General features: G+C 44.5%; 1 protein-coding gene across 1 annotated transcript in view; it reads left to right on the top strand.

The window, feature by feature from the left end:
* LOC119653090 overlaps nt 1-25,890 on the top strand; it is a 108,443-nt gene that overhangs the window by 62,312 nt on the left and 20,241 nt on the right. Inside the window, exon 3 of the mRNA XM_038057593.1 lies at nt 12,947-13,038. Coding sequence (XP_037913521.1) covers nt 12,947-13,038 — 92 coding nt within the window. The remainder of the gene's footprint in view (nt 1-12,946; nt 13,039-25,890) is intronic.

Genomic DNA, 25,890 nt, shown 5'->3' with positions numbered 1-25,890 from the left:
ATACTTCACATTAGAGGAAAGAACCAATCTTTGTTCATTCAGCCGTGGTAGATGGAATTCAGGTATCCTTGTCTTGGTGGTGAATAGCATCAGTTGCGTTTTGGTTGGGTTTATGCTGAGTCCGGATCTTGCGGCCCACAGGCACACCTTTCGCAACGCTCCTTCCATGATGTCGCTCATAATGGACAGAAACATCCCAGATACTAGTATCACCAAGTCGTCGGCATACGCCTCCACCTTCACCCCGCTGCTGTCTAATGTACGTAAAATTTTGTCCATTACTATTAACCAGAGCACCGGTGAGATAGCACCACCCTGGGGCGTGCCTCTGTTCACAGCTCTGGTCAAGTGGTTGCCTCCCAGATCGGATTGGATTATCCTGGTACTCAGCATGGATATAATTCAATGCGTGAGATACCCCTCCAATCCAATACCGGTCAAGGCTTCCTTGATGGCGTTGGTACTGACGTTGTTGAAGGCTCCTTCTATATCCAAGAAGGCAGCAAGGGTATACTGCTTGTACTGCAGCGACCGCTCAACCGTGCCAATTACCTCGTGGAGGGCGGTTTCTGTGGATTTTCCTTTGAGGTAGGCATGCTGGGACTTAGAGAAAGGCGTTCTCTCCATAATCGTCCTTAAGTGAATGTCCAGGACGCGTTCTAGGTCAGGCTGATTGGTCGAAAGTCCTTCGCGGACTCATGACCGCGCCTGCCCGCTTTCGGTATGAAAACCACCCGTGCGCGCCTCCAGGACTGCGGTACGTATCCTAAAGTGATGCAGCTCCGGTAAATCTCAACAAGCCATGGCACAACCCTTTCCTGCTGCTTCTGTAGCATGACTGGCATTATGCCATCTGGGCCCGGAGATTTGTATGCGGAGAAGCTGTTTATAGCCCAGCCGATCCTATCCCCGGTAATTACCGATTTGATAGTCTCGCACAGCTGGGGTTGCCGCAAACCCTCCAAGCGAGGTTCTGACTCACAGTCCTCCTCGCTGGAGGGAAAGTGCGTTTGCACCAGCAGCTCCAAGGTTTCACTGGAAGATTCCGTCCAGGAGCCTTCCGACTTTTTGAGGAAGGATGGACTCTTATGTTCCTTGGACAGAATCTTATTGAGCCTCGCGGATTCACTAGTGCTTTCAATGTTCTGACAATAGTCTAGCCAAGACCGCCTCTTGGCGGTCCTGATGGCCGACTTGTACTTCTTTAGGCAGTCCTTGTATGGCTGCCAGTATTTTTGCCTGTAGCAGATGTTGAAGATTTCTCTGGTCAACTTCCTGAGACTAGAGAGATCTTCGTTCCACCACGGTGGCAGGGTCTTTTTGCTGTACTTAGCAGGGCACGAGACTTTGAAGGCGGTATCAAAAGCCTTCTCCAGAGCCCCGACCTTTGACTCCAGTTCGTCTGTCGTGCCAATCCTACCAATTTGCTCACCGGAGAGTTTGTTCTTAATTACCTGACCAAACTTTCTCCAGTCGATCCTCCTGGGGTCTCTAAAGGGCTTGGAGACCTCTGCAGCGAGATCTAGACTGAAGAGTATCCAACTGTGGTCAGAGAAGGATCTCTGGTCAGACACTCTCCAGTCCTCCACCCTAAGAATCCCGTTGTCGGTTATTAGGGTGATATCAAGGACCTCTTCCCAACCGTCACAGTTCTCTGAGCAGGGGAAATGAAAGGTTGGTGTACTGCCCCTGTTACACACCGATAAATTTGAAGTAATAATAAAATCAAAGAATGACTCACCCCTTTCGTTGATTTCAGAGCTGCCCCAAAGCGTATGCCTTGCATTTGCGTCGCAGCCTATCAGCAGGTTGGCTTTCTTTGGTGTTATGGTGTTCATCAGATGTTGTAGTTCTTGTGGCGGAGCTGATCGGTCGTGAGCCATGTACGCCGAGGAAATATACACGTTCTCTGCCCCCACCTACTCCAGCTTGACCACAACTAGGTCACTGGAACTCAGGTCCGGGCACAGAAAAGCGTGCAGACTCTTCCTCGCAAGAATACATGCTCTAGGTTTAGCCTGATCAGCGTCTCCTGTGCTGTGGAATAGATTAAAATATTTGTTTTGGAGCCCTTTGATGGTTCGGTCGCTTCCGACCCAGGGCTCCTGTATTAATGCGATGTCGATGTCTTCCTCTAAGAGGAAGACGAGCAGATTAGCCGAGGCACACTTCGAGTGCTGCAGATTTATCTGCGTTACCCTCAGCATGATCTGCTTGCGTGGGGGGTTCGACAGCCCCCGTCGGACCGTCGATCGTCATCTCCTCCAACAGCTCGTTGGCGGCATCGATTGGGTCAAGGTCGTCGTCCGGTTTTGCAGAGCGGAACACTTTTACTTTGGCATTCCTGACTCCGAACCACACTTTGTAATCGGCCTTTTTCAGTGCCTCCAGGCACTCCTCGTTTATGCGGAGTAGTACGGGCTGGCTGTTTATCTGAGGTTCCTCCTCCTTTATAACAACCCAGTCGTCCATGGGAATCCCGGGGTTGTGAAGGCGCAGGAAATGGACCAGCTTGTCCTTCTCCATGCGGATCTTCGGCAACCAAATGCGAGCGACCGGTCTCCTGGGAATCTCGTCGTAAGGGATAGTCTTGAGCTTAACGCCCTCCCAAGCGTCGCTGATCTTAGCGACGCACGAGCCGAGAAAGTCCTTAGAGAACTGGTCCATGCAAGCTATTACGTGGAACCCACGGACCACATGAGATGAATCAAAGTGGGGAGTGAGTCCCGGTTGTTTGCCTCCGGTTTCCACGAGATGTTCATAGACCATGCCCGACAGCCTAGCCTCAACACTGGTCCACACCTCCAGCGTTAGTTTGCCGCTAGCAGAATTGCCATCCGCCAGCGCCACCCATAAGTGACTCCTGGCCACATCGCTGAAGGTCTTCGCAGTACGTGGCCCGCCGGCTGACGGTTGCTGAACAATTTCCCTTGTATTAGGTTGTTGCAAATGAAATGTCGGATATTTGAGTAAAATTTCAAAAAACTATAACTTTTATGAAAATTAATTTTATTAGTCAAAATAAGAACCAGCAGCTTCAATGCACTTCTCTCAACGAGATACAAGGGCATTTATTCCAGTTTCGTAAAAGTCTGGGTTTCTAGAGCTAAGAAATTCTTCAAAGGCACTTTTGACAGCTACTTCATTGCTGAATTGTTTCCCCGCCAAAAAGTGATCCAAATGCTTAAAAAAGTGGTAGTCGGTTGGCGAGAGGTCGGGTGAATATGGTGGATGAGGAAGAGTCTCATATCGTAATTCATTTAATTTTTGGACCGTCATTCTGGAAACATGAGGTCGGGCGTTATCATGGAGCAGTATCACTCCATCTCTGTTGACCAATCTAGGCCGCTGAACACGTAATTTCTCGTGCATTTCATCAAGTTGGGCACAATATTTCTCTGCATTAATTGTTTCACCACGCTCCAAAAACGAATAATGAATAATTCCAGATGCAGACCACCAAACAGTTACCATTACCTTCTTCGGGTGAAGGCTCGGTTTTGGCATGTGTTGTGGAGGCTGATCGGCATCTAGCCATTGCGCTGATCTGCGACGGTTGTCGTACAATATCCACTTTTCATCGCATGTCACTATTCTGCGCAAAAAGGGATTGTTCCTGTTGCGGTTGAGTAGAGAACTGGATATTTCCATTCGCAGCGCCATGTTTTGCTCGTTGAGTTCATGCGGAACCCACTTATCAAGCTTCTTCACCTTTCCAAGCTGTTGTAAGTGCCGAGATACTGTCGAATAGTGTACGCCTATTTTCTCTACAATGTCACGAATCGATGATCGGGGATCAGATTCCACTATCAAACGCAACTCGTCGTTGTCGATCGATGGTCCTGGGTGTCCACGAGATTCACTTTGGAGGGTCATGTCGCCTGATCGGAATTTTTCGAACCACCGCTGTGTCGTTCGTTCGTTTGCTGCGTCAGCTCCAAATGCTCTGCAAATGTTTCTGGTTGCCTCCGCTGCGTTGTGACCAAGTTTAAATTCATATAGAAAAAGTAGACGTTTTTGACTCCCTTCCATGCTTTTTTCTTTGAGTTTTACTTGGAACTTCAATGACGATTGAAACTGAAATGACTCCTTGATCGAACGAACGACTATTTATACTCAACTATCCCATACCACCAGAGTCACCTTGCGGCAGTTTTAAACATTAAAATCATAACTAACTTCACTTCATTGAAAAATCCGACATTTCATTTGCAACAACCTAATATGTTGCTTGGCGTCTGCGCTCTTGCCCACTCTACTCCGCTTTTTATCTTGTTCGACCTCGTCTTGAGATCGGTTGCGTTTTAGAGCGATGGGCTTCGCCTTCTGCTCGTCAGCCCGGCGTTTGCTGTTGTATTCATCAACAATCGCCTGGTATTTAGCGAGGTCTTTTTCATCCCGCTCGTCGACAGTACCGGCCTCCTTATTCTTGGCAATCTTGCCGAGAATATGCATGGCCTTCTGGTGCTGACTGTTGAGCAGGACACCCGTGGACCTTCGCTTCTTAGCCGGTTTCCGGCGATTCTTGTCGGTTTTCGCTTTCGAGGGATCCCCCGACGCTGAGGGCTTCGGGTCAGGAGTACTATGCCTGGTACTCGCTACACCCAGCCTGACGGCAGTGGATTCCAGGCTAGAAGCCACTAGTCCGTCTGACGCCTCGCTCCGGGAGGTCCCTGCGGTTGGTTTCAGCATAACGGTGCTACGGCTGGCACCGAGTGTACTGCTCTCGACGGCCACTGTCTCCTGGCTGGAGGCCAGCAGCTCGTCCTCCGATGATGCGCCTGGCATCATCGCCTCCTCTTCTATCGTCGTTTTGGTTTTTTTATTATTAATTGAGTCCATGTCTTGGTCCCACGAGTAGTCCGGGAAAAATGTCCACCCTGGCTGGCCCGGCCACCAGGGTAAGGGTCTTATTTGAAACTGAAGGTGCCCAAGTTATTCAGAGTTCGCATACTAAAGACCAAGCTCCCCATTGGCCACGCAGCCCTCGGCGTATGCTGTTCCACCTTGGCTTGGGGTCCTATTAGCACCTTCTCTGGTGCAGGGAGGACGATCCCCGGGCTGTTACTTCAGTCCATCCCCCCGCCAGATCTACTTGCCCCTAACACATGACCAGCAGACAAGTAGATCCTCGTCAGTTGGATGAGCCTACTCCCAGCCCGGCCCTACACACTCTTGGCCCGCCCGAAGACGGTTTCCAGCGGCCACCACGCGGAGGTCGTGTGAGGACTTGCCTAATTACGCAACTTTAACCTGAAGCATAATCAGACCAGGCCGCCCATATATATATATATATATATATATATTAATATAATATTATCAGTATTTTGAGGCATGGGTACCATGTGCACGGACCATCCAAATGGAGAGCAGCTGCTCCCGCTATGGGCGGACTTCCGTTAAATATAATTGGCACCCTTGCCTTGTTTTGCGAATTATAAAAGGGAACGTATAACATCTGCGAGCCGCTTCTGCCACACTGCTCCCAGGGCACCGTCAGATGACTTGCCTCCGCCCTGGTAGGAAACCGTAGCCGTCTTCGTCCTTCGTTTACTTTTTAAATCTTAGGTGTTAAATTCAAAAAGAGGAGCCCATGGGCCATAGAGAGTGAGAGCAAGTTGCTCTCCATTTGGCTCGGTCCGACATCATGTGGATGCGAACTTAGGACCCCCAATTCTTAAAAAAAGTGGCGATATATTCCTTTCTTTTAATGGCCTCCGAAAATCTTTTGCGGGATCTTCCACGCAAGTTTGTTTATCAACGTTTCTGACGCCTTTGTGGCAGTCCTATATAGTAGCACTACCACGAATAGTATTTTATAGACATAGGTAGAGAATACAAATGTAAGTTCCTAATTGCGGACGTACCGCAACCGACATTGGTCACAGCTCTTTTAACACATTATGGGCTTCTAGTTACTATAAAACTGAAGCGGTTGGTCGACAAGAAATAAATCGAGTCGACCAACCGGGCAGAAATATCACATAGAGAATAGCATGTGAGCCGGAAATACTTCTATCCCTTATGTGTAATTATTTGTTTAGCTTTCTGTGATAGCTATAATCTCTCAATCGGCTTTGACCAAATCAGAATCTTCCGCACCTATCCTATAACTCATTACAAGTGGGGTTCTTCGTTAGTTAGATTTCAACATGATAAACTCATACTGGCGCTCCGACAATTTATTGCTATTTTCAGGGATGGCAAACAGTCTGGACTGGATTTTTTCAATTGTGGGTGATTAAAAATGATTGCTGACCTTGTCCAATGGTACATCCATTATCGAGCTGCTACAAGATTATTTAGAAGGTCACTGTATTGACATTCAATAGAATTTCCCTTAGCCAAATATTATAGAGTTCTTGTTTTAAACGAATGGCGCATTTGTATTCACCATAGGTTTCGTGACAATTAACAGCTGTTTGAACATTCCATCTAGCTTCCCACACGTAAATATTTTCTGCAATTCGTAAATGTTTACTTCCCTGGCATACCGGTTTGCTAAGATGCTGATGTTATTATTAAATGTATTTTTCGGAAGCTGCCAATTTATCATATGCCATGTAGCCGTTGTAATTTGGACAGTGTATTTCGAGGCTGGGGTTGCTGGAGAGTGTTACATTTCTGGATATTGGTTATTACTAGCGTAAGTAACCTTTTTTTTGGCGGAACAAATCACTACCTTGTTTCAGTTCTTCTTTTCCATTGCGGTTTATGCCACATCTGGTTCATATCGACCCTCCTACCACCACAGAAATGTTCAGATTAGCGATGGTGAAAGGCGGGAAATTTTGTTTCCTTACATATGCAGTTTCGAGTTGTCCACCACTTTCTCTTGATGCTATCCTTTTTCTCCGTTGCACTACGCACAGTTGCGGGCCTCGGCTTCCCGAATGCATTGCCTCTAGTCGTCTCGGTTAAAAGACTGAGTCCGCCACTTCCTAATACCTAATTATGAAGTGCTGCTGTTATTGACAGAGTCCCGCCCTGTTTATCGGTTTCCCAGCTGTTTCGACCTATCGATTTTCCCTTGGATACTGCTTTCGATATTTTTGCATTGCAGTTTGTGCAATTTTATTACCTTAAACTTCTCGGGTCCTCACAGATACCACACAGGTCATCTAATTGATCCAAACTCCTTGAACTTTTCTCCTCCGTACTTAAGGGCTAAGTTGAAAAGCATGGGGCCAGGAAATCGGAGTGTCCTACTTGAGACCGCTTCGTGCTACAAATAGGTCAGCTAGATTGTTTGGAATGCGCTCCCCCGAAGTAATACCAGTGAATGTTTCTTTTGTGAGATGAACTAGCTTTCCTGTCATGGTAAACGGGAGCATAACTTCGTACAGCACGTTGGGGCCGATATTGTGGTATGCTCACTTGAAAACGACGAATATTTATTAGACGTCGACGTTAAAATCCCAGCACTTCGCTGGCATTTGTTTTTCGTTAAAAAGTCCGAAGAAGCTATGATACAGGCTTCAGCCTATTTTCCAGGATTTTGACGAATACTTCGCAGGCTGTGTTAATTTTATTAAATACCTGCTCTTGATTTAAAAATTTGGAATTCTGGTAATTGGTGTACGTATTTGAGGTGGGGAGTAGGCATAATCTCCGTGCACCCTGATAACCCAGATTTGTTTACGTGTTGCAAGTTTTCAGTTAGTTGATGTGATGCTACCCACTGCAGCTGGATTACATCAGCACCAAAATTCTGAAGTCCGAGGCGTCCATATATGGAGCACAGATCTATGAAATGTTTCGCGCATTCCGTTTTCTGCTTGCAGGACGGACCTTTTAAAATTCATACTCTTGACATATGTGGTGGGGCATTTGAGGACACTCAAAATACCATCAATACTTCCTAGTTTTTCTACAAAGTTTACAGTATGTGTGCTTGGCTTTGATAGAAAAAACTAGGTTTATCTAGCAGTGTGTAGGCTCAGATGATTTTCCTTACGGCGACTTGTTTCCTTTTTCTGTTAGCAACATTGCTCCACGGTACAGATAGTCTAAGTACCGATTCCGGTCTCAGTTTGAAGGATATTTAAGCCTTCTTCGTTAAGTTATACGAAATTTCACTTCCCCGAATGGCATAGTGACCAAGCACCCAGAGTAGTTCCAGCTTGTTAAACCTCTATATAGAGTTCAACCGATTTCTATATTCCTGGACAATTTTCGCGTGACCAAAGGACAAGTGAAAAGGATCATCATCATCAACGGCGCAACATCCGGTCTAGGCCTGCCTTAATAAAGAACTCCAGACATCCCAGTTTTGCGCCGAGGTCCACCAATTCGATATTCCTAAAAGCTGTCTGGCGTCCTGACCTATGCTATCGCTCCATCTCAGGCAGGGTCTACCTCGTCTTCTTTTTCTACCGTAGATATTGCCCTTATAGATTTTCGGGCTGAATCATCCTCATCCATACGGATTAAGTGACCCGCCCACCTTATGTTTTTGAAGCCAATGAATTGCACTGGCTGTTTCTTCTATACTTGGCGATGGCAGTATTTGTCCGTCGTCTTCAGTTAGCGGAACCTCCAACTCGCCGACACTTTGGTTGTTGAACAGTTTATTAAAATACTCAGCCCATTGCTCCAATATGCCCATTGTGTCGGAAACCAGATTTCCCTCTTTGTCTCGGCAGGATGAGCATCGATGTGTATAAGGCTTCATCCTGCTGAATTCTGGGTCAAATTTCCGCACCTGGTACGGCTGTTCCCGGTACTTTTCTAGTTCACAGACTTGTTGGTTCTCCCAGGCTTCCTTTTTCCGTCTGTGAAGTCGTTTTGTGATAAATCTCTGCGCGTGCCCGCATTCTTTGATAATTCAACATTACTTGATATGCAGCATTTTTCCGTTCCGTTGCTAGCTTACATTCATCGTTAAACCAGTTGTTCCGACTTTTCTTGCGGCTGGGGACAAGTATCTCTGTGGCCGTATCAATGATAACGTCCTTCAGGTGGTTGTGAAGGTCATTTGTTGATGCTTCATCTCCAGGACCTCTGTTGACTGCGATTATTGCGGCATACATTTCCCCCTTATTGGGGTCGCGGAGGGCTGTGTTGTGAAAGGCTTCGGTATTCACTCTCACCTGATTGTCAGAGGGGATTTTAGGTGGTATGGTTATTTGAGCTCGGAGCAACCATGCCAACGGGATAGTGGTCCGAGTCTATATTGGCCCCCCTATATGTTCTGATATTCATCAAGGCTGAGAGGTGGCGGCGTTCAATCAGCACGTGGTCAATTTGGTTGAAAGTGGTCCCGTCTGGAGAGGCCCACGTATGTTTGTGGACCGGTTGCCGGGCAAACCAGGTACTTCCAACAACCATTTCGTGCGATACTGCTAACTGAATAATCCACAGTCCGTTATCATTTGTAGTTTGATGTAAGATATGGGAGCCGACGTATCGCCTGAATACGGGCTCCGTCCCTACTTAACTGTTGAATTCTCCAAGTGTGATTTTGATATCATACTTGGACAGGCTTCGAGGGTCCGCTCAACTCCCTCGTGGAAAGTATCCTTCTCCGACTCTGCAGTCTCCTCTGTAGGGGCGTGAACGTTTATGAGGCTTATATTTCTAAACTCGCCTCGCAAACGCAGAGTGCGTAGGCTTTCACTTACATTTTCAAAGCCGATAACAGTAGGTTTTATTTTTTAACTGACTAAGAAACCTACTCCTACATAAGGACCAGGGCGATTTAATTATTGTTGGAAATTGTGATCCGCGTAACCTTTAATCTTTCGTCAATCACCCAAATAGCCTGAAAACTGTTGTATATTGTCCCGAGTAAAAAGCGCACATTTTGTTTTTACCCACTCTAGGTCTGTTCAGTTTTTGAACCATCTATGTATATCCCTTCATATCTTCCACTAAATTTTCAATGCTGCACTCCCTATAGCACAGAGGAGAGACAAGGGTGTGCCTGCATACCACGTAAGTTGTGAGAGATCATGTCATCTTTGCCTCTTTCAGATATTTGTGAATAATACCATCGTGGCTTTATTTGAATTTATTGAAAGTTTGTCCTGTTGATTAAATCAACGGTGCATTGTGTATCTCTACATACCGTTCCGAGATCTCTGTCAACAGCCGTCACAGTCACGTTATCCCAATTTGCTCTCGGACCAGTATTACTAGATTTTGTAGTTCACATAACGATCAATATACTGCGCACGAGTGATGGTAGTACGCTTTCTAGGGTCAACCTTTTGTTACTTCAACGACGCAATGATCCCTAGCAGCATTAAAAAGTTTTTGAACAGGCACACAGTCACCGACATTGTGAACTCGTCTATTAGAATTGCGTCCTCTATACTGAAATCTTAGGAATTAAAAGCAGAGTCACATGACATGGGGATTGCATGTTGATTTTCATCTGTGGCTGATGAAAAGTGTAGTACAGGTGCCAGGTCGAAACGTGGATAGGTGCCCACGACGTAACATAAAACCTGGGAAACGCCTGCTGACCCAACACCAACAGCTCTACTATCAAACCCTATCTCCACATCCACGTGGTGACCAGTAGGAACTCTTTCTTCACCAACAGAAGGAAGGCGATTCTCCCGTGCCTAAAAGCGGGACAAATTGTGCCAACTGGTCCTCCAGGTTTAGCGTTGGGTAAGGTTGACAACAACAATTCTGCAGCCTGCATAACGACGAAACCTATGAGCGATACTACGATCGTCTGTTTTGAATAAAATCCGGGTCAACAGGTTGTGATGAGCGGGTCACCTAATCCGTATGGATGGGGATGATTCAGCCCGGGAAGTCTATAAGACAATATCCACGGTAGAAAAAGGAGACGAGGCAGACTCTGCCTAAGATGGAGCGATGGAATAGGTCATGACACCAGATAGCTTTCAGGTATATCGAATTGGTGGGCCTCGTTGCAAAACCGGGATGCCTGGAGTTCGTTATTAGGACAGGCCTAGATCGGATACCAGTTGTTGTGCCGTTAATGACGATGGTGAGTGTGATCTTAACGCTTTCTCGCGAGTATGATGCTTATTCAATCTCTCCAGGTATTTCAGTGAAAACTATGTTAAATTGTCTAAAGCGACCTTCACCTTCTGTCATGAGATGGCACGTTCTCAAGAGTAAGTTATACTGTAAAGGTATTTCCTAGATGTCGCTCTATGTTCTCTACATTTTCCTTTGCTATCGTTGGTTAGATGTTAAATGCTTAAGGGATAGTATAGCAGGTCGAGCTGTTTTACTGGTAACTACCGCTCCCATAGCTTTATAGTTCCATTACAGCCATTTCGTGTTGAAAGGTTTGCAGGAGCTGCTAATTCTAGCCCACTTGGTGTATCTCCAAGAGAATCTATGCTGATGAAACTGTGGAGTTTGTGAAAGTACCATCTGGCTTTCTAGGAGAGTCAACCTTGGCCGACTCCTTCCATTTAGGGACGATGCGCAGCTTTGAAGTCCCTCTCTCGCCTTCCAGTTTCTTCCTGTTCTTAAAGCAGTCATTTCGAACTTTTTACGAGCGTTTTATATTCTCGTTGGGAGTTCCTGAAGTTGAACCAGTTCCATCCAAAAGTCATCCGATTGATTTCCCGAGTTGGTACTTAGGCGTTATCCCTCTTAGCGACAAGGAAGGAAATATGCCTGCCAAGTTTAATTTCCTCAAACTCAATTGTAGTCAAGGATTCAGAGCCAGGACCAAATAGCTGAAACTTCACTTATTTTCAGTAATAACATTTGAAATTTTCATTTGCTCTAAACGTTCCGCAATTTCTAAATAAGACGCTTTCTTTCGGAGGGTACTGTACATATACATGAGTACGCCATACATGTAATCCGAGATCGTCTTCCCTGGCTAAATTTTACGACTTGGTGTGAAATCTTTGTGATTCGTTTTTCCGATTTTTATGGGCAAGACGCGCTGGCAGCCAAAGCGCTAAGCAGCGAAACCGTATCGCAATGGAGGATCCAAGATGCCAAGGTATTTTGTTGCCCCACGGCAGAGATGTTGCTGGCAAATGATTTGATTTGAAATCCCACTTTGAAATTTTATGCTCAGATTGATTGGACGACGAGGGCGATGAAGACAGCAGCTGCCCGTAGCCATCCCACTGTTCAGCAAGTTGAAATAGCAGCATTCATCCATTCGTTATATTCAACCAGCAATGCTGTTTTTGAGATGAATCCTTGGGATAAGGGATTTTAGTCGCTTTTACGACCTAGTCCTGGAGCCACGTTTAATGTACACCTTATGGACGCTCTCCGTTCAATCATCGGATCTATTCGTAGCATCATCTGGTTAAATTTTTATTCAGGTAACGATTGTTATCCATTTTTATCAAGTTTTAGGATATTTCTAGTTCACCAGCGTCCTAGCTGGCTTTCGAAGAAATAAAAGTTCATTGCCTTAGGACGTGGTGGCTTCCATGCCGCCGACATGATGGCATAAATTCGAAATGGGTGTAATGGAGTTATTCCATTATCGAAGGACATTTATGGGTTTATGATAAAGTGAATGGGACTTTTCAGGAAGAGTGGATTGATCTAAGCGGGACCTTATTTTGAATTCAAAGTGTGTTCAGGTAACAAAAGTTAGTGCTCGAGTTTGGCATAATGTTGATTTTCATATAGAATGAAATTCATACAAATCCGGTATTACACGAAATGTCTAGGGGGTGAAATTAAAATGACAACGATAAGGGTTTATGTTTCCGCTTGATGGAGATTCAGGAGAAGTGCCACGGGAAAGTTTTTGAATTATTATTTGGGTGACGGATGGCGAAGGGATTCTCGTTAGAGAATTTTACTGTTATGGAATATTAACAGTTTTGTGGAGCGTAAGGAAACTAAGCTATCACCAGATCCCAGATTTCTCGACCTTTATCTTGTATAATTGCAATAAGTTTCTAACGTCTTATCAAGTCTTATTAACTATATTTCGAATTTCAATGACGCAAATTTAATTTCTGTCTTTTAGTGATATGTTTGAAGGACTTACGGATATCGGTGCCAGAAGCAGTAGCAGTAGGGGACACTGTTACACTATCATGTTTTTACGATTTAGAAAACGTAAGTCTTATTTCTTTTCTTTATGAATATTTGCATATTAAAGGTTTTAGATTAATATTATGCTTTTAGCTTTAGATAACAGAAATGGGAGGGAAAGAATTGGCGGTTTTTCAAAACCTTTCAACAGGTTATCAATGAAAAACTGAGAGTTGCTAATGTCTTTTGAACACTTCAAAGCACCTGTCATGGATGGCATCTATCCAACGATACTAAAGGAGGGTACAGAGAACTTAGAGCAACATCTAACAAATATTTCCCTAGGATACTTCGCTTTGTGCTCTCCTCAGAGAAGGTTAAGGTAGCCTTCATACCTAAGCCTGGGAAGGATGACTATTTGAATAAAAAGAACTTTACACAGATCCGCAGACTGGTTGGACATCATATTCACGAGGAGGCGCTAAGGCCGCTCACTTTAAATAATAGCCAATAAGCCCACCAGCGTGAAGAATCCTCTAAATCTGCTCTTCACTCTTTGGTTTCAAAGATGGAAGGTACAAATCTAAACGCGAGTACGCGACGAGGCTGTTCGTGAATATTGGGGTGGCCTTTGACTGCGCGTCACTTCGAAAACTTTGTGATGACGACAGAGAGCATAGCTTTGATTAGGCATAAATTAAGTCCCGTCGAAATTGATAAGACTGACTAGGCTGTCCCTGACCAACGCCCGAGGCCAGACAAAAGCAGGAGGATCTCTCGAGAGACCATCCGACATCAACAACGGTCAAAAACAAGGGGATGCCCTACCATGCGTCCTCTTTAACCTGGCCCTGGAAAAAGTGAATTGTGATGCTGGGGTAAATGTGAGGGGTACCATCCTCTTCAAGTCCACCCAACTACTGGCCTATTCTGAAGCTATCGAAATAATTGGAAGAGCGACGTACAAACTACCTTCATCCGGATCGAGCAGGCGGTATTGGCGCGAAATCTTGGGCTGCAAATCAATGAAGGCAAGACAAAATACATGGTGGGACCGTTAGCATCACATACCAAACAATCAACAACATCAAACCGCACTGGTCAAACGGGAAGAATAAAGCTAGGAAAATACAACTTTGAGACCGTTGATAATTTCTCCTATCTAGGGTCGAAAATAACAACCGATAACAGCTACGATGATGAAATGCGTGCACGGTTGTTTGAAGCCAACAGAGCCCATTTCAGCTTACAAAAACTGTTCCGCTCGAAACGTCTCACCTAAGGGTCAAAGCTCTTACTGTACAAGACTATGATCTTGCCAGTCCTCATGTATTCCTCGGAAACTTGGGTTCTTAGTAAGAAAAATCTTGGCCGAGTTCGAGAGAAGAATCCTCCGAAGAATTTTTGGCCCCCTATATGAGGATGGATTCCGTAGCTTACATAACGATCTATGAGCGATACCATGACCGTCAGGTTGTGGATAAAATCCAGCTGAATAAGTTGCGATGGGCGGGTCACTTAATCTGTATGGATGAGGATGATCCAGGCCGGAAAGTCTATAAGGGCAATATCTATGGTAGAAAAAGAAGACGAGGCAGACCATGTCTGATATGGAGTGATGGCGTAAGCCAGGACGCTAAATAGTTTTAAGGGATATTGAATTTGTGGATCTCGGCGCAAAACCGGGATGTTTGAAGTTCTTTATTAAGGCAGGCCTAGACCGAATACTGGTTGTTGCGCCGTTGATCATTATTTAATTAAGTGGATCTATGCTTTGCTAACGTACAGACTGCTGTGTGCTAAAGTGAGTAATAACCGAGGCGACGGAAGGCTGGCCACAACGAGGTGCGCTATCGCAACTCTCCGGGGAAGTAAAGTGCGTGATAGTTAATCTAGATAAGAAGCTTCTTCGGACAAAGATATTGCAAATAACCGCATGTCTGGTTGTTACCAGTGCCATGAGTACGACATCCGATGCAGCAATGCACTACTCAATTTGCAGCAGTTCAGCGCACAGTTTTGAGACTGGTTCATGGACTAATACTAATCAACGGAAGTAAGGGGCACAGAACATGGGAAGAATTATTGTGAGAACCGAATCTAATTTTTGCAATCTCTCTGATCTTTGGATCCTTATACATCTGCTTAGTAGAAGATATGAAATTGTCCTCAAGCATATAGATTACTGGGCAAAGCAGAAGAATGTGTGGTAGGATAAACTGAGGTCTTCTACACCGATGGCTCCAAAACAGGACAAGACGAATAGAAACGAGAAGTAGGCTTTTCCTTCGGGACAATACGCAACGGGCTTTTAGTTTGAAGGCAGGCAGTTTAGTTTGCAGGCACATTACAATCTGCAGTGATAGTCAAACTGCATTGAGGGCTTTAGTATTACTTTGTTCATCTGCCAATTAGTCTAGGAATGTAGAAACTGAACTCTATTTCTGAATTCAATACGGTGGAACTGCTTTGAGTATCTAGTCACTATTAGCGTACAGGAAACGAAATCTTGAATGCCTTTGCAAAAGAGGGTTCGGATTATCCATGTTAGGACTATAATTGGCATTTGGAGTGTCCGTAGCATTGCCTTATGCTGGTATCAAAAACGGTGAAGAGTGGCAGAGTTTTAGTATTGCTAAACAAACCAAAGTTTTCCTGTCAGAACTAAACAAGCATACTGGAAAATGTATCCTGCCTAAAAGTAGGAGGGCTTGCAGAAGTATTGTGGGCCTTCTGACTAGCCATAATTCAATAGCTGGATATATCTTCAGAATAGGAATTCCTCAAGATATGCGCCCATCCTGTAATGGGTGAGTGGAAGCCACGAAACATTTTTTATGTGCGTACTTTGCCTATAGATGCATCAGACATCATATCTTTGATGCTGATGTGCTCCAGCTGCAACGAGTAGCATCACTAGGGGAAATTCAGCGATACGTAAACGAATTCGGAATATTCTATAGGACGAGCGAATCGAGTATATTGGACCCCAACGGTCTGAGTTATTTTTGTTTGAGGATTGAGTGAGTCCTAAGTCCGAGTCCAGTTTATGTCGTACCAGACCAATTGGGAAGAAACTTTCTTCCACATTTGTGGTCCACCGACCTCTTTTTTTTAGCTAAATATCCAAAAATTTGAAAAATTCAAAAAAGTTACCGATGGTTTCATCGGCCTAGATTGGGTCTGAATCTGAATATCGCTCATATTGTGTTTTCGATTATACATAAAAGAGTGATTGCCCCCGTACCCACTTTTGCTCACGCTGCTCCCAGAGTATGGGTGATCTGATGAGTTGCTTCTGCCCTGGACGAAACCGTCAGTCGCTTTTTTGAGTACGGTCTGAATGGTCAGAGGTTATGCCTAACCCCCCTTGCGATAAAGCAAGATCAGCCACATTCGGCAAACTTTGAAATAAGCCTGACAAACATTTTTAATGAGCTCAGTCGTATTCTCAGAAGAAAATCGAACAATTGTACGATGAACAAAAATTAAAAACCGGGAAGTGAAAAAGGCGTGATTGCCGTTAGGCGTAGATTTTTTTTGTGTAGGTTAGATAGTCCAACTGGCCCACAGTGATCTTGCTGGTGTGGTTTGAGGTCTAGGCATTTTCAATGAAGATTGCAGACTCTTCTTTATGATCGCGATCATAACGTGGGTGGTCTGTTCGATGGACGGAGGATTCACCTTCTGTCGATTAATCTGTTGAGGGGGATATAAGTAATGAAGAATGACAAAGAAAGTGACTGATGGTTCCTTTTCAGGCCGCCCAGGGCGGGTGTTCGGTGATCTGCCTTTTGGTATAGGTTTCGATTTTTAAAAGATGAAAAAAATACAAACATACATGTTAGAAGATATCTCAAAGAATAACCGCTGACATGAGGGATACAGAAGATTACTTTCCATGTCTGCGTAACGATGCTACTTTTCTATGATTTGATTACGAGAAAACCGTTCCTGACCAGGATCTCCATAATTTTTTTTCTGTATCTGAAGTGTTTCGCTCGAACCCTGCCGGCTACTTATTAGTCTATTAATTTTTAAAGCTGTCTGAGTCTTTATGATCGATCAAGAGAGACAAATAGAAAATTACCCTCTCTTTCCCAGGCGAACAGCATTTATCCATGAAAGATAAAACCCTCTACTCCATACATCATGTGGTATTCACTGTATATAATGCGCCAGATCTGTCACTCAGCATAGCTAGTGAAGACATGATAATTGACATATTTCTCTCTGCATTAATGGTCGAAGAAAATTGTGCAGAAAATCCAGGTAGCTGACAAAATTTCGGGACCAGGTTTGATGAGAAATAGTTCGCCGATGAACTTGTTGGAAAATATCGTGAGGAATGTCTGCCTCCCGATGATGAAAATGATGCTATTACATATACAATGTGACAGAACAACGGGGCGATAGATTGCTATCCTTCCAATTTGGAGAGAGCTCCGATATCAAAGCTCGGAAAAATATGGAAGGATACGATCATTATTATCATCATCATCAACCGCGCAACAACCAGTATCCGGTCTAGGCCTGCCTTAATAAGGAACTCCAGGCATCCCGATTTTGCGCCGAGGTCCCCTAATTCTATATCCCTAAAAGCTGTCTGGCGCCCTGACCTACGCCAACGTTCCATCTTAGCCAGGGTCTGCCTCGTCTTATTTTTCTACCATAGATATTGCCCTTATAGACTTTCCGGGCTGGATCATTCTCATTCACCGTAACATATTTAGTCGGATTTTATTCACAATCTGACGGTCATGGTGTCGCTCATAGATTTCGTTGTTATATAGGCTACGGAATCGTTCATCCTCATGTGGGGGGCTCAAAATTCTTCTCTCGAACGCGGCCAAGAGTTCACAATTCTTCTTGCCAAAAACCCTAGTCTTCGAGGAATACATGAGGACTGGCAAAATCATTGTCTTGTACATACGATACGATCATTGTACAATCAAAAGCTAAAAAGATATTATGAGGGCTGTCATACTCGCGCGTTAATTGAGTTTGCATGGTTCCTTAACAAGAGTATTTTATCAGGATAGCATATTCTTCATGCAGACAAACATGCTACTCCAAAAGAAGTTGCGAGTAACTATATCATAGAATATGATTAGTAATGATGGCTGACAAATTGAAGTTCGTGGTTATCGAAAAACGCATGCACTGGCTTAGAATGTGATTAGAGCCAACATGAATTATACAAATTGTAGAATGAGATGTTCATAGTTTCAAAAAATACCCTGAAAGGCATAGTGGTTCTTCAATTCAGCCTTGTCAGGCTGGTCGACTTAGAAGGTAACTAGCCAGGTGTGCGTCTTGACGAACGCTGGAAAGGGGTTTCATAGTTTCCATCATTCAGAAAGTGCTTTCTCTGGCTTGCAGAAGTGGAGCATAATGACGCTGAGGTTCTGGAATAACTTCTTATTCAGAAGAGGCTCAATACTTCCACACGGATGCTATTAGGTTGAAAAGCATGGAATATCGGCGTTCCCGAACTGGATATGGGTGACGTTCAATATAGAAATGAGTACCCAAGTTATGATCTGTGGGAGGCGAAATAAATCCATTATAAGAAATAATAAAATAAGGCAGGTAATTATAACTAGTATGAGAGAAGCTTTCGAAGAGAGCCCCAAAAAGTAGAACTCGTATTTTGCAAAACAGAAGAGAACAACAACTGTATTCCCTAACTGAAATTTAAAGTGTGATTCAGTCGGGTCAAAAAGTTCTAAAGAAGAGCATACGGCTAAACGATCATCATGGATAGTGTCCGAAACCTCAACTTGGAACCGACAGGTGCTTACTGCCCTCAACCACTACACTAGATTCTACCATGCAAAGTGCAAGTAGCATCGTTTGAATCAGTGAAATAGATATTTCACTCGTTCTATAAGTACAAGTTTGCATGGTATTATTCTTGCTCAAGTAATAGAGATAATAGATGTTCTGGGTCCACATTTCCAGAATATAAACCGTGCAAGGCTAGCATTCGTTTATGTTCCAATTAATTTGCCTGATGTGAAGAATACATACATACCTAGGTGGCCACTTCACTGTAGGAAATATGCCCAACAGAAAAGTAACTCCATTTGACAGCACTGAATGTGGTCACGGTAAAAACTCAGAGGGCGATATCCGAAAAGGAATAGTCCTTAGAACCATTCGTGGACATCGAATGTGCCTTCAATATGCCTCATTCGTAGTCGCTTGTGACGCATCAGGACATGGACTCGACCCGCAGTTAACCAGTTGTTCCCTTCAGCGAGTGCAGAAAGATCCACATATCGGCCAGATGGCAGTCTACTGAGGCAGGGTTCTTCTGGCAATGTATACCCTGCTTTCGCTTTTACAGAACACAAAGATTATCAAGAATTTTCGAACTATCTTGCCTTAATAATTATCAGGAAGTTGGTGGACATATGCAAGCAATTCATGATTGATGCGTTCGTAAGGAACTCACGGTGAACATTAGGTAGACTGGACTAGTTATGTCTTCTAGGTACCAATCATTCAGCTGGTACAAATAGTCGAGTTTTTATGAGTACAGCCCGACTCCAAGCTAACATAGAATCATCAAATTCAGAAACGACATCTGAAATCTTAAAGGTTCCTCTGATGCTGTAAGACTACGATAGGTAAAACCTCTCGATAACAGATTCATTGGACGTGTAACATATATCCAAAATGAAGCCTATTTTAATGTGCGCATCTATCGTCTGATGGCCGAGACTCAAGTTTGCTAACAGCAGGAAGCTGCTGGCTCAGATTCAATGGCAGTTAAATATTACTGGGGTAATGAGTTCTACGCAGACCTGCGGCTTTCGAAGCTATCCTAGTCTACCACCCCCACACCCCCTCGTGCATCCATTTGGAAATCAAATAGAAAGAAAGCAGATAACGGCAGATATGAGCTTAATTTCACTGGCCCGTGAAATGGCAGCCAATCATACGGTCATGCTTCTATCTGGAAATTCCTTGGCAAACATCCAGTCGCTCACCAAAAGTGAAAAATGGTCAACAAATGGGCACGAATATCTCTTGAGATTACAGAGTCAATAATCTTCACCGACGGCTCAATCATGGAAGAGAGATTCGGTTCAGGGCCGTAGAAACATGTGACGAAAATGTTTCAAATATTGGATAGGCGATTTTAGGGGATAGTGCAATGGATGGGCATCACCTCCAGCAAAACGATGTTGTTTAGCATCATTCAGTGCCATTCAAAACCAAAGTGGACTTAATGAGTACCCCTGTAAAATGGGTCGTTGTATGCGGATGGGCTCTAAGATGTTTGTAGCCTCGAATGAGCGAACTGATGGGATGATATCCCATTTGGTCATGACTATCGCCCTAAACTTTACTAGCTTGTAATCAATATGATACAGGCGCAGCAGATTGATTAATCAGGTGCGCAACACCCTGTCAAAAGCCTTGTCGTAATCGACATAGCAACTACGCGGGTTTGTCTGGTCCCTAGTTGCTTGTCTTACAGTTAACGAGTCCATAATAAGTTGTTTTTTGAAAACCCTTGAACAAATTCAACAGCTCTTTTGCTCTTTGGACACAATGTTGCAGATCTTGGGGCCTGAAGTGTAGCACAAAGGAAACCAAATACTGGCAATACTGGTCATTGTACACGTCCTATTTGTATTAATTAGCGGAATACCGAGGGTGCCGATCTATTTGTCAACTTTGATAGCGTTTTTTCTGTGAGCAGTGGCATCGAGTTTGATGTCATTCAACGCATTAACAGCGCTAGGTCCAGCCTTGCTATTTTGTGAAAATCTGGGAATGTTTGGCGAATCTCCTCATTGGTGGCATTCGCATAATCCATGACCCGAATAATGGCGTGGAATATGCATTTGGCGGTAATCCACTCAACATGCTCATACTGGGTGAGTAACGCCCAAAGTGTATCTCAATATTCTTTTGCTTCTGTTACCGAAAACTGCACTCTTTTGAGATTGTTTGAGCCATCTGAAAAATCACCACTGATTCCCCGCGTTGTTTCATTCTGATTACGTATGGAATCGGTGTTGTCACACGGTTGCCACCAATTAGGTACAGCAAAAGTTTCTCTATGCAAGTATTGTGAATTCAGCCTACCCGTATTCTACTGGAATGCCTGAATTTTGATTAAACCTTCCGCACTTTATTTTTCAACCGTCTGAAAATATTGCTTGCGGGGATTTGATTCAGTTTAGCAATGCTCTGCCTCACTGAGTTGTGCTAACATCCAACTGATTTTTCCATGATGGATTTCTTCCATCGCTTCAAGCTTGACTAGGGTTGTAGTAGCGATATATCAGCACCCAGTTTAGACATACTTTCATCCTTGATTTGAGGTAAAATTCTTAAGGCTGCTGAAGATAGATAGAAGGGGGCTGTTGAAAGCGGATTATGATTAGCGACTCCAGAATGCTTGTTTTCTTCAACCCCAGCGAGAATTCCACGCATTGGGAGCATCTGCCGAGTAGGATGCAGAGTTCATTGAATCCTATTAAGCTTCGTTCTATTGTACTTTTTGCTAAAATCCTGCCACCATACAATAGAGCCGGATTGGACGCACCATAGCGATGAACATCCAGATAACCATCCTCCCCGGAGAGCTCATTTCTTGGCAAAGGTTCTCTTGCAGGCATAGAAGGCTTAGTCGTGAGTAGCATCAGTGCTGTTTTGGTTGGGTTTATGCCGAGTCCACATCTTGTGCCCCACAGGCAGACCTTTGGTAGTGCTCCTTCCATAATGTCACTCATAATGGACGAAATCATCTCTGACACTAATATCACCAAATCGTCGGCATACACCACTACCTTCACCCCGCTGCTGTCCAAATTCGAAAAATTTCGTCCATCACTATCAATCAGTGCACCGGAGAGATAGTGCCATGCTGGGGCATGCCTCTATTCACAGCTCTGGTCAAGTGGCTGTCTTCCAGAATCGACTCCATTATCCAGGTTTTTAGCATGAATATAATCCAATACGTAAGATACCTCTCCAGTCCAATACTGGGCAAGACTTACTTGATGGCGTTGGTGCTAACGTTTTTGGATGCTCCCTCTATATTGAAGAAGGGTATACTATTTGTACTGCTGTGGTCGCTCAACCGTACCAGTTACCTTGCGGAGAGCGGTTTCTGTTAATTTGTCTTTGAGGTGGGCATGTTGGGGCTTAGAGAAAGGTTTTCTCTCCATAATTGCCCTTAACTGGATGTCCAGGACCCCCTCTAGGGTTTTCAACCCGAAAGAGGTATCGCTCATTGGTCGGAAGCCGGACTCATGGCCGCGCCTGCACGCTTTCAATATGAAAACCACTCCAGGACTGTGGTACGTATCGGGTATTGTGCCGGGTTTAGATCTTCGCTTTATCTGCTCTTCGTCAATTTCCACAATGTGAATGTGTTTCGTATTACGGGCGTCGCAAATCAACCAAGTCTTTATGTGTGTGCAATTTTCTTCCTAGAACTTCCAGTAAGGGTAAGGGCGCAGAGCTCATCATTTGAGGAAGTAAGTTTCCGAATAGTGTTTGTGACGTGTCCATACAAATCGTGAAACAAAACCAAAAAATTAACTAGAAAATTGACAGGAGTAGCATAATGCCACTCCACGGGATTCTGGTAGTGTAGTGGGTGTATCGTAAACCTGACCAATTAAAGTTTTGCCACCCAGTAACAGTGAACGTTAAAAAGCGAGCGGCCGTAATGCGTTCGCCCTCAGTGGCGCATTCAAGATAGTGACCGGCAAAAAAGCCGTGGTATTCCCCTACATGAAGTCCACGAGTCCGACCCACCACAGGACTCGGCGAGATTCTAGATGAACCAACAGCAGTCGAGAAGGAGCGCTCTCATGACGTAGGAAAACTCGCGCCTCATGAGAAAACTCGATGAAGCACTCTCACGAAACAAGTCCCAGAACGATCTAATTTGGAGGCTTCAAGCGACCATCGCGATGATCAAAGAAACATTTAAGGACCCAACCCATAAATGATGTCAGCAATTCAGCAACATCAGTCAAGAAATGATGGAGGGTGAGGAAACTCTGTGCAGTGGCTTTCATAGAAGCAACAGCAGCAAAGTAGGCAGCACAAGCTCGTACTAAACGAACCACAAGCCAAGCTAAGACGGTCAAGCAAACAACAATACAACTGCCAGCAATACAACCCCCGGCGACTAAAAGCAAGGAGGTAGGTCCAAAAATTCCACCACTCGTTGTAATGGAATCTCTGAGTGAATTTTAAACGAATCAAAGAGAACACTTCTCGCGAATTTCCCGATAATTACTTAATTAAAGAATCAAGTAATTCTCACCAAAACCCCTGGAGACTATTCAACGGCTAAGAAAACCCTAGTAAAGAACAATAACAATTTTTTTTTACTTACACCGTTCCTCCAAAAAGACAAAAACCTCCGGAGCCTTGATTCCACTTTCTCAGCTATAGAAATCGTTGAGGAGCTGAAGGCGTAGGAAGCCGCCAGCCTTATCATCACGATCTAGGCAAAAACGATGAATATCAGCTGGATCTCTAGCTGATCACATTTGAAGCGACGTTCTCCGAAGAACATATTGAAAATATTAAAGCCATTGAGCATACCATAGTTCGTTTCGAACAAATTAAGAACAAACAGGTATTCTAATGCACGAACTGCCAGCGTGTTGGTCACGCGCCACCAATTGCATCTTAACTTACCGCTGCGTTAAGTGTGACCACGTTCACGGTTGTGGAGAATGCTCCACAGCATCGAAGTAGGCGGCGAAGTGTGTTAATTGCGGGAGCATGGACCACTCTGCGAACTTCCGAAGCTGCCTAAGCATCGTTAAGGTCGTGGCCAAAAGAAATGCTCAAAAGCGAGCACCACCTTCCCGTCGCTTACCTATTCAAACCACTCGAGCGTCGAACCATCTTGTTACCAACCCGCTTTTTCACGTCCGTCCATGTCCTTGGCTAACGCCGTACGAAGTGGCACCACTGCCCAGTCCAACCCAGTAGGCGCTATTTATGTATCCAATCTCGATTTCCTCGTATTGGCCAGAAAATTGCAAGAATTCCTGCAGGTGTCCAACGAGATGGTTGGTATTCTAATTTCCATCAATGGACGTTCATGATCCTGATGTTGAACATGAACTCCATCATTGCCGGGCTCACAGACACGAGTTCTAGCTATTTCTTGATGAACACAAGCCCCACATTGTGAAACTAAGTTGCACTAGAAGTACAAACCTAGCTTTGCCAACTTAAACCTTTTCCGAGCTGACCGCCCACAGGTAAGATCAGTGGTGGTAGAAGGATGGTTAATGGTCCTACCAATACGTCGCACCCGCCGACTGCTTCAAATCACTCGAAGTTACTCACATTTCCTTTAAAACCCAATCATCCTTGGTCTTCGTTGTTACCGTCTACTGCTCTGACCAGCTACCCACGATTTCCAATGGATTTAATCCTTTTGCACTTCCCAACCAAGAGCACAAGGTAAAGTCTGGTACCTGATAATAGATGGAGATCTCTACCGCAGGCACCAGTCTTGGTTTGATGCCCGATCGAACCAGAATAAGAAAAGACTCCACCGTTTCCTAACAAATGCCCATCCAAGCCTAACCCTAACGACATTACTGTTAATCCATATCCTAACATATATCCTTTTCTGGAAATCGTCCCCGGCATTAGCGACCACGATGCTGTAATCCTTGATATTAAATTTCCTGAAAGAACCATCTGTCCGGCCCTCCTCATAGTTTCGGATTGCCAGAAGGCGAATTGGAAGCTCATGAACCAAATCCTTAAGTTCAGACTTGATCCACTACTGCTCCCATCCAACAGTACGGTATCTAACGACACCATCGACCGAATAGTTTACCAATACACTTAAGTAATTCACCGAGTATGCAATGAACTGATTCCAATTCGTCTCTTCAACTACCATAAACTCATCTCTCTCCCCAATGATATCTTCGACGATATCAAATTCGCAAAGGCCCCTTGGCGGAGACTATTCAGAAATAGATATTCTCCGCAGTCGTTTCATCTCAATGAAAAAATCCGCAACCTTGCAACCTGGCACGTTGACCTCATTCACCTGGATCGCCGGGAGAACGTCCCACCCATCTATTTTGTCTCACCGAACATGTTTACAGCGTCGATCGTGGCGTCGAAAAATGCGGCCGGTAAGTCCTGACAAAAGCCCATCCATAGTCCTAACAAAATGTGCTGCCATGCTCATTTTGCTACTGATTGGAAGAGTGCTCGTATAACTCCCGTCCCAAAAAAAAAATAAAATCCTCTTAATCCCGATAGCTGCAAGGCCATCACCATCCTTTCGTGCTCCGCCAAGATCTTCGAGTGGATTATTAAGTCCATTATCGATGAGCACTGCGACTCCAATTGCAAACCGACCTGGCTACTCGGTCGAGCACGAGCTTCTTGTCTTTAAAATGGACATTCTTCTCGATATAGACCAGAAGACTCCAACCATAGCCTGAATCCTCGACCTCAGAAAAGATTTTGACTCCGTACGGCAATACGGCCTCGCTTTTAAGCTTTCTAAAGTTCTCAAATAGATCCCTGTAAGCTAATCCTTAGCATTCTAGATGAGCGGAAATCCGAAGTCAATATCCAACAATATCTTTCATCCCCAAACATTTGTCCAGCGAGTATTCCCCAAGGTTCGGTCCTTTCAGCCACTTTATTTTTCGTGTTCAATCCTATCAAAATCCTAGAAGACCCGAATGACCTGATCCTCTACACATCCACCAAAAATATTTCCCTTGGCAGGGGCTCATCTGAATTCCTATTTGGACGAATTTTATAAATATGTCTCCGGAGTGGTTAGAGCACAAGGACGGACGGAACGGAAGGTGGCGGTTCAAATCTCGCTGGTGGCAGTCGGATTTTTATTGTGATTGGACGTCGGATACCAGTCGACTCAGATGTGAATGAGTAGCT

The sequence above is a fragment of the Hermetia illucens genome, chromosome 3 (assembly GCF_905115235.1).
Source record: "Hermetia illucens chromosome 3, iHerIll2.2.curated.20191125, whole genome shotgun sequence".
NCBI lineage: Eukaryota > Metazoa > Arthropoda > Insecta > Diptera > Stratiomyidae > Hermetia > Hermetia illucens.
The sequence above is the reverse complement of the archived record's forward strand: the minus strand, read 5'-3'. Positions and strand labels throughout refer to the sequence as shown.